The 13,284-nt window shown below is 55.2% G+C and overlaps 1 protein-coding gene across 4 annotated transcripts in view; it reads left to right on the top strand.

The window, feature by feature from the left end:
- The window catches only part of LOC139416817 (retinoic acid receptor gamma-A-like), a 78,796-nt gene that overhangs the window by 19,290 nt on the left and 46,222 nt on the right, over window positions 1-13,284 (top strand). Inside the window, exon 1 of one of the 4 annotated variants that reach the window (XM_071165900.1) lies at window positions 8,485-9,416. The exons of 2 other annotated variants lie outside the window; for them this stretch is intronic. In XM_071165900.1, coding sequence (XP_071022001.1) covers window positions 9,272-9,416 — 145 coding nt within the window. In that variant the 5' untranslated portion in view covers window positions 8,485-9,271. Of the gene's footprint in view, window positions 1-8,484; window positions 9,417-13,284 lie in introns of those variants that run through there. One more of the 4 variants, XM_071165899.1, reaches the window with a different exon arrangement.

Here is a 13,284-nt window from a genome sequence, read left to right as displayed (position 1 = left end):
GTAGGGTTGGGGCTGACTGGAGGGTTGTGGCTGACTGTAGGGTTGGGGCTGACTGGAGGGTTGGGGCTGACTGGAGGGTGGGGGCTGACTGTAGGGTTGGGGCTGACTGGAGGGTTGGGGGCTGACTTGAGGGTTGGGACTGACTTTAGGGTGGGGGCTGACTGTAGGGTGGGGGCTGACTTGAGGGTTGGGGCTGACTGTAGGGTGGGGGCTGACTGTAGGGTGGGGGCGGACTGTAGGGTGGGGGCTGACTGGAGGGTTGGGGCTGACTGAAGGGTTGGGGATAACTGTAGGGTTGGGGCTGACTGTAGGGTTGGGGCTGACTCTAGGGTTGGGGCTGACTGGAGGGTTAGGACTGACTGAAGGGTTGGGGCTGACTGTAGGGTTGGGGCTGACTGGAGGGTTCGGGCTGACTGGAGGGTTGGGGCTGACTCTGGAGGGTGGGGCTGACTGGAGGGTTGGGGCTGACTGTAGGGTTGGGGCTGACTGGAGGGTTGGGGCTGACTGTAGGGTTGGGGCTGACTGGAGGGTTGGGGCTGACTGGAGGGTTGGGGCTGACTCTGGAGGGTGGGGCTGACTGGAGTGTTGGGGCTGACTGGAGGGTTGGGGCTGACTGGAGGGTTTGGGCTGACTGGAGGGTTGGGGCTGACTAGAGGGTTGGGGCTGACTGTAGGGTGGGGGCTGACTGTAGGGTTGGGGCTGACTGTAGGGTGGGGGCTGACTGGAGGGTTGGGGCTGACTGAAGGGTTGGGGATAACTGTAGGGTTGGGGCTGACTGTAGGGTTGGGGCTGACTGGAGGGTTCTGAGGGTTGGGGCTGACTGGAGGGTTAGGACTGACTGAAGGGTTGGGGCTGACTGTAGGGTTGGGGCTGACTGGAGGGTTCGGGCTGACTGGAGGGTTGGGGCTGACTCTGGAGGGTGGGGCTGACTGGAGGGTTGGGGCTGACTGTAGGGTTAGGACTGACTGAAGGGTTGGGGCTGACTGTAGGGTTGGGGCTGACTGGAGGGTTCGGGCTGACTGGAGGGTTGGGGCTGACTCTGGAGGGTGGGGCTGACTGGAGGGTTGGGGCTGACTGTAGGGTTGGGGCTGACTGGAGGGTTGGGGCTGACTGTAGGGTTGGGGCTGACTGGAGGGTTGGGGCTGACTGGAGGGTTGGGGCTGACTCTGGAGGGTGGGGCTGACTGGAGGGTTGGGGCTGACTGGAGGGTTGGGGCTGACTGGAGGGTTGGGGCTGACTGTAGGGTTGGGGCTGACTGGAGGGTTGGGGCTGACTGGAGGGTTGGGGCTGACTGTAGTGTTGGGGCTGACTGTAGGGTTGGGGCTGACTGGAGGGTTGGGGCTGACTGGAGGGTTTGGGCTGACTGGAGGGTTGGGGCTGACTAGAGGGTTGGGGCTGACTGTAGGGTGGGGGCTGACTGTAGGGTTGGGGCTGACTGGAGGGTTGGGGGCTGACTTGAGGGTTGGGACTGACTGTAGGGTGGGGGCTGACTGTAGGGTGGGGGCTGACTTGACGGTTGGGGCTGACTGTAGGGTGGGGGCTGACTGTAGGGTGGGGGCGGACTGTAGGGTGGGGGCTGACTGGAGGGTTGGGGCTGACTGAAGGGTTGCGGATAACTGTAGGGTTGGGAATGACTGTACGGTTGGGGCTGACTCTAGGTTTGGGGCTGACTGGAGGGTTAGGAGTGACTGGAGGGTTCGGGCTGACTGGAGGGTTGGGGCTGACTCTGGAGGGTGGGGCTGACTGTAAGGTTGGGGCTGACTGTAGGGTTGGGGCTGACTGGAGGGTTGGGGCTGACTGTAGGGTTGGGGCTGACTGGAGGGTTGGGGCTGACTGGAGGGTTGGGGCTGACTAGAGGGTTGGGGCTGACTGCAGGGTTGGGGCTGGAGGGTTGGGGCTGACTGTAGGGTGGGGGCTGACTCTGGAGGGTTTGGGCTGACTGTAGGGTTGGGGCTGACTCTAGAGGGTGGGGGCTGACTGTAGGGTGGGGGCGGACTGTAGGGTGGGGGCTGACTGTAGGGTTGGGGCTGACTGAAGGGTTGGGGATAACTGTAGGGTTGGGGCTGACTGAAGGGTTGGGGATAACTGTAGGGTTGGGGCTGACTGGGGTTGGGGCTGACTCTAGGGTTGGGGCTGACTGGAGGGTTAGGACTGACTGGAGGGTTGGGGCTGACTGGAGGGTGGGGGATAACTGGAGGGTTGGGGCTGACTGTAGGGTTGGGGCTGACTCTAGGGTTGGGGCTGACTGGAGGGTTAGGACTGACTGGAGGGTTGGGGCTGACTGGAGATTGGGGGATAACTGGAGGGTTGGGGCTGACTGTAGGGTTGGGGCTGACTCTAGGGTTGGGGCTGACTGGAGGGTTAGGACTGACTGGAGGGTTGGGGCTGACTGGAGGGTGGGGGATAACTGGAGGGTTGGGGCTGACTGTAGGGTGGGGGATAACTGGAGGGTGGGGGCTGACTGTAGGGTTGGGGCTGACTGTAGGGTTGGGGCTGACTCTAGGGTTGGGGCTGACTGGAGGGTTAGGACTGACTGGAGGGTTGGGGCTGACTGGAGGGTGGGGGATAACTGGAGGGTTGGGGCTGACTGTAGGGTGGGGGATAACTGGAGGGTGGGGGATAACTGGAGGGTGGGGGCTGACTGTAGGGTTGGGGCTGACTGGAGGGTTGGGGCTGACTGGAGGGTTGGGGCTGACTGGAGGGTTGGGGCTGACTGTAGGGTTGGGGCTGACTGGAGGGTTGGGGCTGACTGGAGGGTTGGGGCTGACTGGAGGGTTGGGGCTGACTATAGGTTTGGGGCTGACTCTACGTTTGGGTCTGACTGGAGTGTTGGGGCTGACTGGAGGGTTGGGGCTGACTGGAGGGTTGGGGCTGACTAGAGGGTTGGGGCTGACTGTAGGGTGGGGGCTGACTGTAGTGTTGGGGCTGACTGGAGGGTTGGGGGCTGACTTGAGGGTTGCGACTGACTGTAGGGTGTGGGCTGACTGTAGGGTGGGGGCTGACTTGAGGGTTGGGGCTGAGTGTAGGGTGGGGGCTGACTGTAGGGTTGGGGCTGACTGTAGGGTGGGGGCTGACTGTAGGGTGGGGGCGGACTGTAGGGTGGGGGCTGACTGGAGGGTTGGGGCTGACTGAAGGGTTGGGGATAACTGTAGGGATGGGGCTGACTGTAGGGTTGGGGCTGACTCTAGGGTTGGGGCTGACTGGAGGGTTAGGACTGACTGAAGGGTTGGAGCTGACTGGAGGGTGGGGGATAACTGGAGGGTGGGGGCTGACTGTAGGGTTGGGGGATAACTGGAGGGGGGTGGCTGACTGTAGGGTTGGGGCTGACTGGAGGGTGGTGGCTGACTGTAGGGTTGGGGCTGACTGTAGGGTTGGGGCTGACTGTAGGGTTGGGACTGACTGTAGGGTTTTGGCTGTCTGGTGGGTTTGGGCCGACTGGAGGGTGGTGGCTGACTGGAGTGGTGGCTGACTGGAGGATTGGAGCTGACTGTAGGGTGGGGGATAACTGGAGGGTGGGGGCTGACAGTAGGGTTGGGGCTGACTGGAGGGTTGGGGCTGACTCTAGGGTTGGGGCTGACTGGAGGGTTGGGGCTGACTGGAGGGTTCGGGCTGATTGGAGGGTTGGGGCTGACTCTGGAGGGTGGGGCTGACTGTAGGGTTGGGGCTGACTGTAGGGTTGGGGCTGACTGGAGGGTTAGGGCTGACTGTAGGGTTGGGGCTGACTGGAGGGTTGGGGCTGACTGGAGGGTTGGGGCTGACTAGAGGGTTGGGGCTGACTGGAGGGTTGGGGCTGGAGGGTTGGGGCTGACTGTAGGGTGGGGGCTGACTCTGGAGGGTTTGGGCAGACTGTAGGGTTGGGGCTGACTGGAGGGTTCGGGATGACTGGAGGGTTGGGGCTGACTCTGGAGGGTGGGGCTGACTGTAGGGTTGGGGCTGACTGTAGGGTTGGGGCTGACTGGAGGGTTGGGGCTGACTGTAGGGTTGGGGCTGACTGGAGGGTTTCGGCTGACTGGAGGGTTGGGGTTGACTAGAGGGTTGGGGCTGACTGGAGGGTTGGGGCTGGAGGGTTGGGGCTGACTGTAGGGTGGGGGCTGACTCTGGAGGGTTTGGGCAGACTGTAGGGTTGGGGGATAACTGGAGGGTGGTGGCTGACTGTAGGGTTGGGGCTGACTCTGGAGGGTGGGGCTGACTGTAGGGTTGGGGCTGACTGTAGGGTTGGGGCTGACTGTAGGGTTGGGACTGACTGTAGGGTTTTGGCTGTCTGGTGGGTTTGGGCCGACTGGAGGGTGGTGGCTGACTGGAGTGGTGGCTGACTGGAGGATTGGAGCTGACTGTAGGGTGGGGGATAACTGGAGGGTGGGGGCTGACAGTAGGGTTGGGGCTGACTGGAGGGTTGGGGCTGACTCTAGGGTTGGGGCTGACTGGAGGGTTGGGGCTGACTGGAGGGTTCGGGCTGATTGGAGGGTTGGGGCTGACTCTGGAGGGTGGGGCTGACTGTAGGGTTGGGGCTGACTGTAGGGTTGGGGCTGACTGGAGGGTTAGGGCTGACTGTAGGGTTGGGGCTGACTGGAGGGTTGGGGCTGACTGGAGGGTTGGGGCTGACTAGAGGGTTGGGGCTGACTGGAGGGTTGGGGCTGGAGGGTTGGGGCTGACTGTAGGGTGGGGGCTGGCTCTGGAGGGTTTGGGCAGACTGTAGGGTTGGGGCTGACTGGAGGGTTCGGGATGACTGGAGGGTTGGGGCTGACTCTGGAGGGTGGGGCTGACTGTAGGGTTGGGGCTGACTGTAGGGTTGGGGCTGACTGGAGGGTTGGGGCTGACTGTAGGGTTGGGGCTGACTGGAGGGTTTCGGCTGACTGGAGGGTTGGGGTTGACTAGAGGGTTGGGGCTGACTGGAGGGTTGGGGCTGGAGGGTTGGGGCTGACTGTAGGGTGGGGGCTGACTCTGGAGGGTTTGGGCAGACTGTAGGGTTGGGGGATAACTGGAGGGTGGTGGCTGACTGTAGGGTTGGGGCTGACTTGAGGGTTGGGGCTGACTCTAGGGTTGGGGCTGACTGGAGGGTTGGGGCTGACTGGAGGGTTCGGGCTGACTGGAGGGTTGGGGCTGACTCTGGAGGGTGGGGCTGACTGTAGGGTTGGGGCTGACTGTAGAGTTGGGGCTGACTGGAGGGTTGGGGCTGACTGTAGGGTTGGGGCTGACTGGAGGGTTGGGGCTGACTGGAGGGTTGGGGCTGACTAGAGGGTTGGGGCTGACTGCAGGGTTGGGGCTGGAGGGTTGGGGCTGACTGTAGGGTGGGGGCTGACTCTGGAGGGTTTGGGCAGACTGTAGGGTTGGGGGATAACTGGAGGGTGGTGGCTGACTGTAGGGTTGGGGCTGACTTGAGGGTTGGGGCTGACTCTAGGGTTGGGGCTGACTGGAGGGTTGGGGCTGACTGGAGGGTTCGGGCTGACTGGAGGGTTCGGGCTGACTGGAGGGTTGGGGCTGACTCTGGAGGGTGGGGCTGACTGTAGGGTTGGGGCTGACTGTAGAGTTGGGGCTGACTGGAGGGTTGGGGCTGACTGTAGGGTGGGGGCTGACTCTGGAGGGTTTGGGCTGACTGTAGGGTTGGGGCTGACTCTAGAGGGTTGGGACTGACTCTGGAGGGTTTGGGCTGACTTTCGGGTTGGGGCTGACTCCAGAGGGTTGGGGCTGACTGTAGGGTGTGGGCTGACTCTGGAGGGTTTGGGCTGACTGTAGGGTTGGGGCTGACTGGAGAGTTGTGCTGACTGTCGGGTTGGGGCTGAATGTAGGGTGGGGGCTGACTCTGGAGGGTTGGGGCTGACTGTCTGGTTGGTGCTGACTCTGGAGGGTTTGGGCTGACTGCAGGGTTGGGGCTGACTGTCGGGTTGGGGCTGACTCTGGAGGGTTTGGGCTGACTGCAGGGTTGGGGCTGACTGTCGGGTTGGGGCTGACTCTAGAGGGTTGGGGCTGACTGTCGGGTTGGGGCTGACTGTTGGGTTTGGGCTGACTCTGGAGGGTTTGGGCTGACTGTAGGGTTGGGGCTGACTCTAGAGGGTTGGGGCTGACTGTAGGGTTGGGGCTGACACTAGAGGGTTTGGGCTGAGTGTAGGGTTGGGTCTGACTCTGAAGGGTTGGGGCTGACTGTAGGGTTGGGGCTGACTGTAGGGTTGGGGCTGACTGGAGTGTTGGGGCTGACTGTAGGGTTGGGGCTGACTGGAGGGTTGGGGCTGACTGGAGGGTTGTGGCTGACTAGAGGGTTGGGGCTGACTGCAGGGTTGGGGCTGGAGGGTTGGGGCTGACTGTAGGGTGGGGGCTGACTCTGGAGGGTTTGGGCTGACTGTAGGGTTGGGGCTGACTCTAGAGGGTTGGGACTGACTCTGGAGGGTTTGGGCTGACTGTAGGGTTGGGGCTGACTCTAGAGGGTTGGGGCTGACTGTAGGGTTGGGGATGACTGTAGGGTTGGGGCTGACTGTAGGGTTGGGGCTGACTCTAGAGGGTTTGGGCTGACTGTAGGGTTGGGGCTGACTCTGAAGGGTTGGGGCTGACTGTAGGGTGGGGGCTGACTCTGGAGGGTTTGGGCTGACTTTCGGGTTGGGGCTGACTCCAGAGGGTTGGGGCTGACTGTAGGGTGGGGGCTGACTCTGGAGGGTTGGGGCTGACTGTCGGGTTGGGGCTGACTCTGGAGGGTTTGGGCTGACTGCAGGGTTGGGGCTGACTGTCGGGTTGGGGCTGACTCTAGAGGGTTGGGGCTGACTGTCGGGTTGGGGCTGACTGTCGGGTTTGGGCTGACTCTGGAGGGTTTAGGCTGACTGTAGGGTTGGGGCTGACTCTAGAGGGTTGGGGCTGACTGTAGGGTTGGGGCTGACACTAGAGGGTTTGGGCTGACTGTAGGGTTGGGTCTGACTCTGAAGGGTTGGGGCTGACTGTAGGGTGGGGGCTGACTCTGGAGGGTTGGGGCTGACTGTCGGGTTGGGGCTGACTCTAGAGTGTTTGGGCTGACAGTAGGGTTGGGGCTGACTGGAGAGTTTGGGCTGACTGGAGAGTTTGGGCTGACTCTGGAGGGTTTGGGCTGACTGTAGGGTTGGGGCTGACTCTGGAGGGTTTGGGTTGACTGTCGGGTTGGGGCTGACTGTCGGGTTGGGGCTGACTCTAGAGGGTTGGGGCTGACTGTAGGGTGTGGGCTGACTCTGGAGGGTTTGGGCTGACTGTAGGGTTGGGGCTGACTCTGGAGGGTTTGGGTTGACTGGAGGGTTGGGGCTGACTCTGGAGGGTTTGTGCTGACTGTAGGGTGGGGGCTGACTGGAGAGTTGGGGCTGACTGGAGAGTTGGGGCTGACTGTCGGGTTGGGGCTGACTCTGGAGGGTTGGGGCTGACTGTGGACCTATATGTTGGAGGGCCTAGGTATAGCATAGCCAACAGGGGAAGGGGCTGACTGGATGGTTGGGGCTGACTCTAGAGGGATGGGGCTGACTGTGGACCTATATGTTGGAGGGCCTAGGTATAGCATAGCCAACAGGGGAAGGGGCTGACTGGAGGGTTGGGGCTGAGTCTAGAGGGTTGGGGCTGACTGTGGACCTATATGTTGGAGGGCCTAGGTATAGCGTAGCCAACAGGGGAAGGGGCTGACTGGAGGGTTGGGGCTGACTCTAGAGGGTTTGGGCTGACTGGAGGGTTTGGGCTGACTCTAGAGGGTTGGGGCTGACTGTAGGGTTGGGGCTGACTCTAGAGGGTTGGGGCTGACTGTGGACCTATATGTTGGAGGGTCCTAGGTATAGCATAGCCAACAGGGGAAGGGGCTGACTGGAGGGTTGGGGCTGACTCTAGAGGGTTGGGGCTGACTGTGGACCTATATGTTAGAGGGCCTAGGTATAGCATAGCCAACAGGGGAAGGGGCTGCCTAGTAAACTACATGTTGGGATACAGGGGGCGGAGTGTACAGACCCCAGAGCTGTACTGCTGGGGCTGGTGTGAGCTCAGCTCACACTTTAGCATGTATATGGGGGGGCTGTTGAGTTGTCTGGGGAACTTTGTATGGGTGTGGGGCGTCAGGGGGGTTCTATGTACTGTGGACAACGAGGGGGGCTTGGTTCTAACTTTCTAGGTCTGTTAAAATAAAGTAAAGTTTGTTATTTTAATGATGTAACTATTGGGCCAATAAAACAAAATCTCTCTCTCCCTCTCTCTCTTTCCGTCTCTGTGGCTGCCTTTTTCTCTGCCTGCCCAGACTTTAATATGGTTATGATTAGAGACGGGGCTAAGGGAGGGAGGGAGGGGGGAGGAGGGGGCTCATATTTACTGCAGGGGTAATGGGGGAGGTGCAGTGTAAAGACAAATCGAGAGAACCAAGAGGGATCTGAATAAGGCAGAGGAGGGGAGGGGTTGTGTTTGTTTGCATTCGGGCTGAAATATGAAAAACAAAAGAAAGCTGGGACAAAAGAGAGGAGAGGAGAGAGAAGAATGGAATAAAGTTTTGTCCTCTAACAAATCAGTCCCCGCCTAGCAGCACAGGGCTCTGGCCACTTCTCCTCCTCTTCCCCTCCCTCCTCCTCTCTCTCAATCTCTCTCCACCCCCTCCCTCTGGGTCCCCTCTCTCTCTCTCCCTCTCTCTCTCTCTCTCTCCGCCCCCCCTCTCTCAGTCTGAGGCAGTTGGTTCGCTCCGCTGTGCCGTATGTGTCTGGGATGCAGCAGTGAAAGAAAGAGAGCTGAAAGAGTGAGAGAGACAGAGAGAGAGAGAGAGAGAGAGAGAGAGAGAGAGCGAGAGAGAGAGAGGGAGCTGTTATTTAGGTCTGTTACAGCAGACAGGGAGCAACTCGCCCTAGGGCAGGGGGCGACGATAAAGCAACACTGAACTCAGAACAGCACATTCAGCTACAGATACAGCCAGGCAGGAACCAGCCCTGCATTCCAGCTGAGGGGAAGGGAAAGAAGGTATAGAAACTGAAGTGCCAGCAGGAAAGGATAGAACAAACGGCAGAGAGAGAGAGGGAGAGAGAGAGAGAGAGAGAGAGAGAGAGAGGAAGGAAGGAAGGAAGGAAGGAAGGAAGGAAGGAAGGAGAAGGTAGCAGCAACACATCAACACAAGGGTTTGAACCGGGACCTTCACTGCTGCTACTGTTGTTGTTGTTGTTGTTGTTGTTGTTGTACTACGGTAAGGTGACCTAACTACTCCAGGAACAAGGAAGGGGGGGTACAGCAGCAGGTTTAACCTGTGTGTTCTCAGGAGGTAGGGACTAGGGAGGGGGTACAGTAAAAGGAGGTTGAAAGCTCCACCATCATGTTTGACTGTATGGAAGCTCTGGGGATGGGCCCACGCCAGCTATATGATGTCACCAGCCGGGGTGCGTGCATGCTGCGGAAGGCGAGCCCCTTCTTCGCAGGGCTGGACCCCTTCGCTTGGACCGGCAGTGCCAGCGTTCAATGTAAGTCAATGGCATCCTGTTTGCATGTCCTGGTACTGGAGCCTGTTGGGACAGCTGCACTAGCTACCCAGGGACAACTAGCTAATGCTACGATATAATATGCTAGCCTCTGTGTGTGTTTGTTTGATTTCTGAGTGGCTGCAATGCTAACCCACATGTTCAGGTTTGACTGTGACAATGCTAACCCACAGGTTCAGGTTTCTCTGTGGCAATGCTAACCCACAGGTTCAGGTTTCACTGTGGCAATGCTAACCCACAGGTTCAGGTTTCACTGTGGCAATGCTAACTCACAGGTTCAGGTTTGACTGTGACAATGCTAACCCACAGGTTCAGGTTTTACTGTGGCAATGCTAACCCACAGGTTCAGGTTTCACTGTGACAATGCCAACCCACAGGTTCAGGTTTCACTGTGGCAATGCTAACCCACAGGTTCAGGTTTTACAGTGGCAATGCTAACCCACAGGTTCAGGTTTCACTGTGACAATGCTAACCCACAGGTTCAGGTTTGACTGTGACAATGCTAACCCACAGGTTCAGGTTTCACTGTGACAATGCTAACCCACAGGTTCAGGTTTGACTGTGACAATGCTAACCCACAGGTTCAGGTTTTACTGTGGCAATGCTAACCCACAGGTTCAGGTTTCACTGTGACAATGCTAACCCACAGGTTCAGGTTTTACTGTGGCAATGCTAACCCACAGGTTCAGGTTTCACTGTGACAATGCTAACCCACAGGTTCAGGTTTCACTGTGACAATGCCAACCACCTGAGTTTTGACCTTGTGGGGTAGGTTAGGTTCTGTATACAAAACAGAAAAGAGTAAGAAAGTACAGATGAAATATTGAGAGGAAGAGAGAGAGGGAGAAACCTGACACTTTTGACAAAATGTCAGCCATCCACATTACATTGGTCTTGTTCCCTTCACAATCACCTCTGTGACAGCTACTAGTGCTTTCCATGTGGAGACTACAATGGGTTTTTAATCTTTTTTTAAAATAAGGTAGACATAAAAAGCGGTTTTCTAAAAACATTTCTGTGCTCCCTGTGTTTTTAGTTGGAGGTATTGTTGGTGTTTATGTTTGTGTCTAAGGATTTTTCTCTCAAGCTAAATAGCTATAAATTAATCAGTAGATGAATTATTGAATGGATACATTTATGAATAAATTAGTAACTTGGAATGTTGCTAGGCTTCAGAAGAGCCAAAGGGTCTTGCCAGATTTCTTTTCTCTCTCTTTTTCTGTGTCAGTGTTCACATTTTTCCTCCCTCGCTCCCTCCTTTCCAGACTTCAGACACTACTCTGGCTCTAACAACAGGCCTGTCTCAGATAGACAAAACTTGGGTCAATTTCCATAGGCGTCCAGGGGGCCTGTGTGGCTGGGAGAAAGAAGGAGTGGGGGTGTGTGGTTCTCTTCTAGGGAGCAAACCAGAAATGATACAAGCAAGAAGAAATACACAACACACCATCAAACTATGAACAATCTAGCTAGTTTAGTTGTTGCACACAAACAACACGTTTGCTTGCTTCTGTTCATGTGTTCCTATTTCGTTTTTTAAAGTCCTTTTGTAACCCAGACGCTGTGTTGTCTTCACACTGAGGGTTGTTTTTCAGATTTTATTTGTTCAACCTTCTGCTTTTTTGTTCCTTTTTACTGGATCTTGGGGGCAGTCATCTGTCTTCATTACTCGTGAAGACACCAGCGTTTCAGTGGCTGTCATACACACTGGGCTCTCTTTAATGAAGACAGATGCCCTGTCAGGACAAGGGAGGCCGAGGGGGACTCCATGCAGACCAGCCTCTCCTCTTCTGCTTTGCTTTCTTCTTTCTTTCCTGTTCTCCATTCTTCTGCTCTCTCCTCTCCTCTCCTCTCCTCTCCTCTTCTCTTCTCTTCTCTTCTCTTCTTTTCTCGTCTCTCCTTTCAACTCCTCTCCTCTACTCTTCTCTTCTCTCCCCTCCTCTTCTCTTTTCTTCTCTCCTTTCTTCTCCTCTCCTCTTCTCTCCTTTCCTCTCCTCTTCTCTTCTCACCTTTCCTCTGCTCTTTTTTCCTCTCCTCTCTCCTACAGCTAGCCAAGGAGCTCTGATAATATCAAAATATTTGTTTATTTAGTCAGAGACCTCACCGCTCTCACCGACCCACACAACCATTTAAAACGTAGCCAATCAGGTCCCAAAGTTATTGTATTTTTGTTCTTTGTAACAGGAAATCAAAGAGAACGAACGATCAGTCAGTTGGTGTTGCTGTGCTAGTGTGTGTGTGTGCACCTGTGCTAGTGTGTGTGTACTTCTGTGCTAGTGTGTGTGTGTGTGTGTGTGTGTGTGTGTGCACCTGTGCTAGTGTGTGTGTGCGCATCTGTGCTTCTGTGTATGTGTGTGCTGTGTACTGTTTTAGTCTTTCTATGTTTAGTCTTAGTAAATAAGGTGACCCTATCCCACACGAGGAGCGGCCATAATATCTCTCCTTACTGAACCAGTTGGCCCTCATTGTCCTCTACAATGAGGCAGATGAATTGATGTTTGAGTCTGATCTCTCATTAGGCCTGGCCAGCTGCAGAGCACAGTGATCTGTGTCTTAAATGGCACCCTATTCCCTAAATAGTGCACTACTTTTGGCCAGAGCCCTAAGGCTATGGCCTATGTGCCATGATCAAAAGTAGTGCACTATATAGGGAATAGGGTGCCATTTGGAACACAGGTGAACCAGGGAACTAGCAGCAAGCAAAGTAAAGACACTCAGCTAGGAGAACTCCTCTGCTCAGCTCTGCTCTCATAGCATTAACAACAATCAGGACTTCTTGAGTCTTGAGTCCCAGTCAGCTGCTTAAAGTGTGACACCATTCCTTAAATTTGGCCTAGATATTCTGTGAGTTTATTTCTGTTTGAGGGAGGACTCTAAAATCAGAGAAAATAAAGATTTTAACATATTTTTATCAAAGATTTTTAAACAGCCCCCCACAACTATATGCAATTGTTCTCTATATGCAATCTAAACATTACCAACATGGGGATTCGTTGTGGAGTTATTTTTTGTGATTTTATTACAATTCTGACATACATATGTCATGCTTTAAAAACAATTTTTACTCAGAAGCAAATCTGGAAATCAGTGGGTTAGGTTTTGAATTTCCTGGGTTTTCTCAATGTCATTGCTTTTTGTCTCAATCTGTTTTGAATCAAAGGGAGTTTTAGTGTGTGGTCATGATCAGCTTTTCTGTTTTCTGTCTGGTGGTTGGAGACTGCTGCTTTTCTGTCCAATGTCAGAGGTTACAGAGAGGCTGTGGGCTGGCCAATGTCAGATCCACAACATGTGTGGTGTCCTTGTCTGCCTTTTGAGAAGGAGGAGAGAAGAGCCTCTTAAATGGCTGTTATTGTGTAGCTGACTGCTGTTTAAGTGTCTGATGTTATGTAGCTGGAACTAATACATCAGGGCTGCATGGAAAGGAAAATGGTAAAATGATTTAGACATTTGTCAATAAGCTAGAAATTACTCAACTGTCATACTAGATGACATTTGATGATATGAAGAAAGTTTGATGAGCTGTTTCTTCACTTGCTATGTTACTGTGCTTGGAAGGATAACGCAATTGATCTCTAATTTATGGTCAGGAAAAGGATAATGATTTAGTCATACGATAATAGTTTATTCATACGTCAATGATAGCAAAATATGTACCAGATGCCAAATGATGATGTAAAAAAGATTTCCTGCCTTTTGCTTCAGTTGTCATGGTAATCTTCTCATGCAGTAGCTTTATCATCTCATACTGTAGTATTAGAAAAGGGGTCATATTTTTTAATAATAAAAAAAAGTTATAATTTAATCTTTATTTAACTATGCAAGTCAGTTAAGAACAAATTCTAATTTACAATGC

This window comes from Oncorhynchus clarkii, chromosome 9, assembly GCF_045791955.1.
Source record: "Oncorhynchus clarkii lewisi isolate Uvic-CL-2024 chromosome 9, UVic_Ocla_1.0, whole genome shotgun sequence".
In the NCBI taxonomy this organism is placed as follows: domain Eukaryota; kingdom Metazoa; phylum Chordata; class Actinopteri; order Salmoniformes; family Salmonidae; genus Oncorhynchus; species Oncorhynchus clarkii.
The sequence above is the reverse complement of the archived record's forward strand: the minus strand, read 5'-3'. Positions and strand labels throughout refer to the sequence as shown.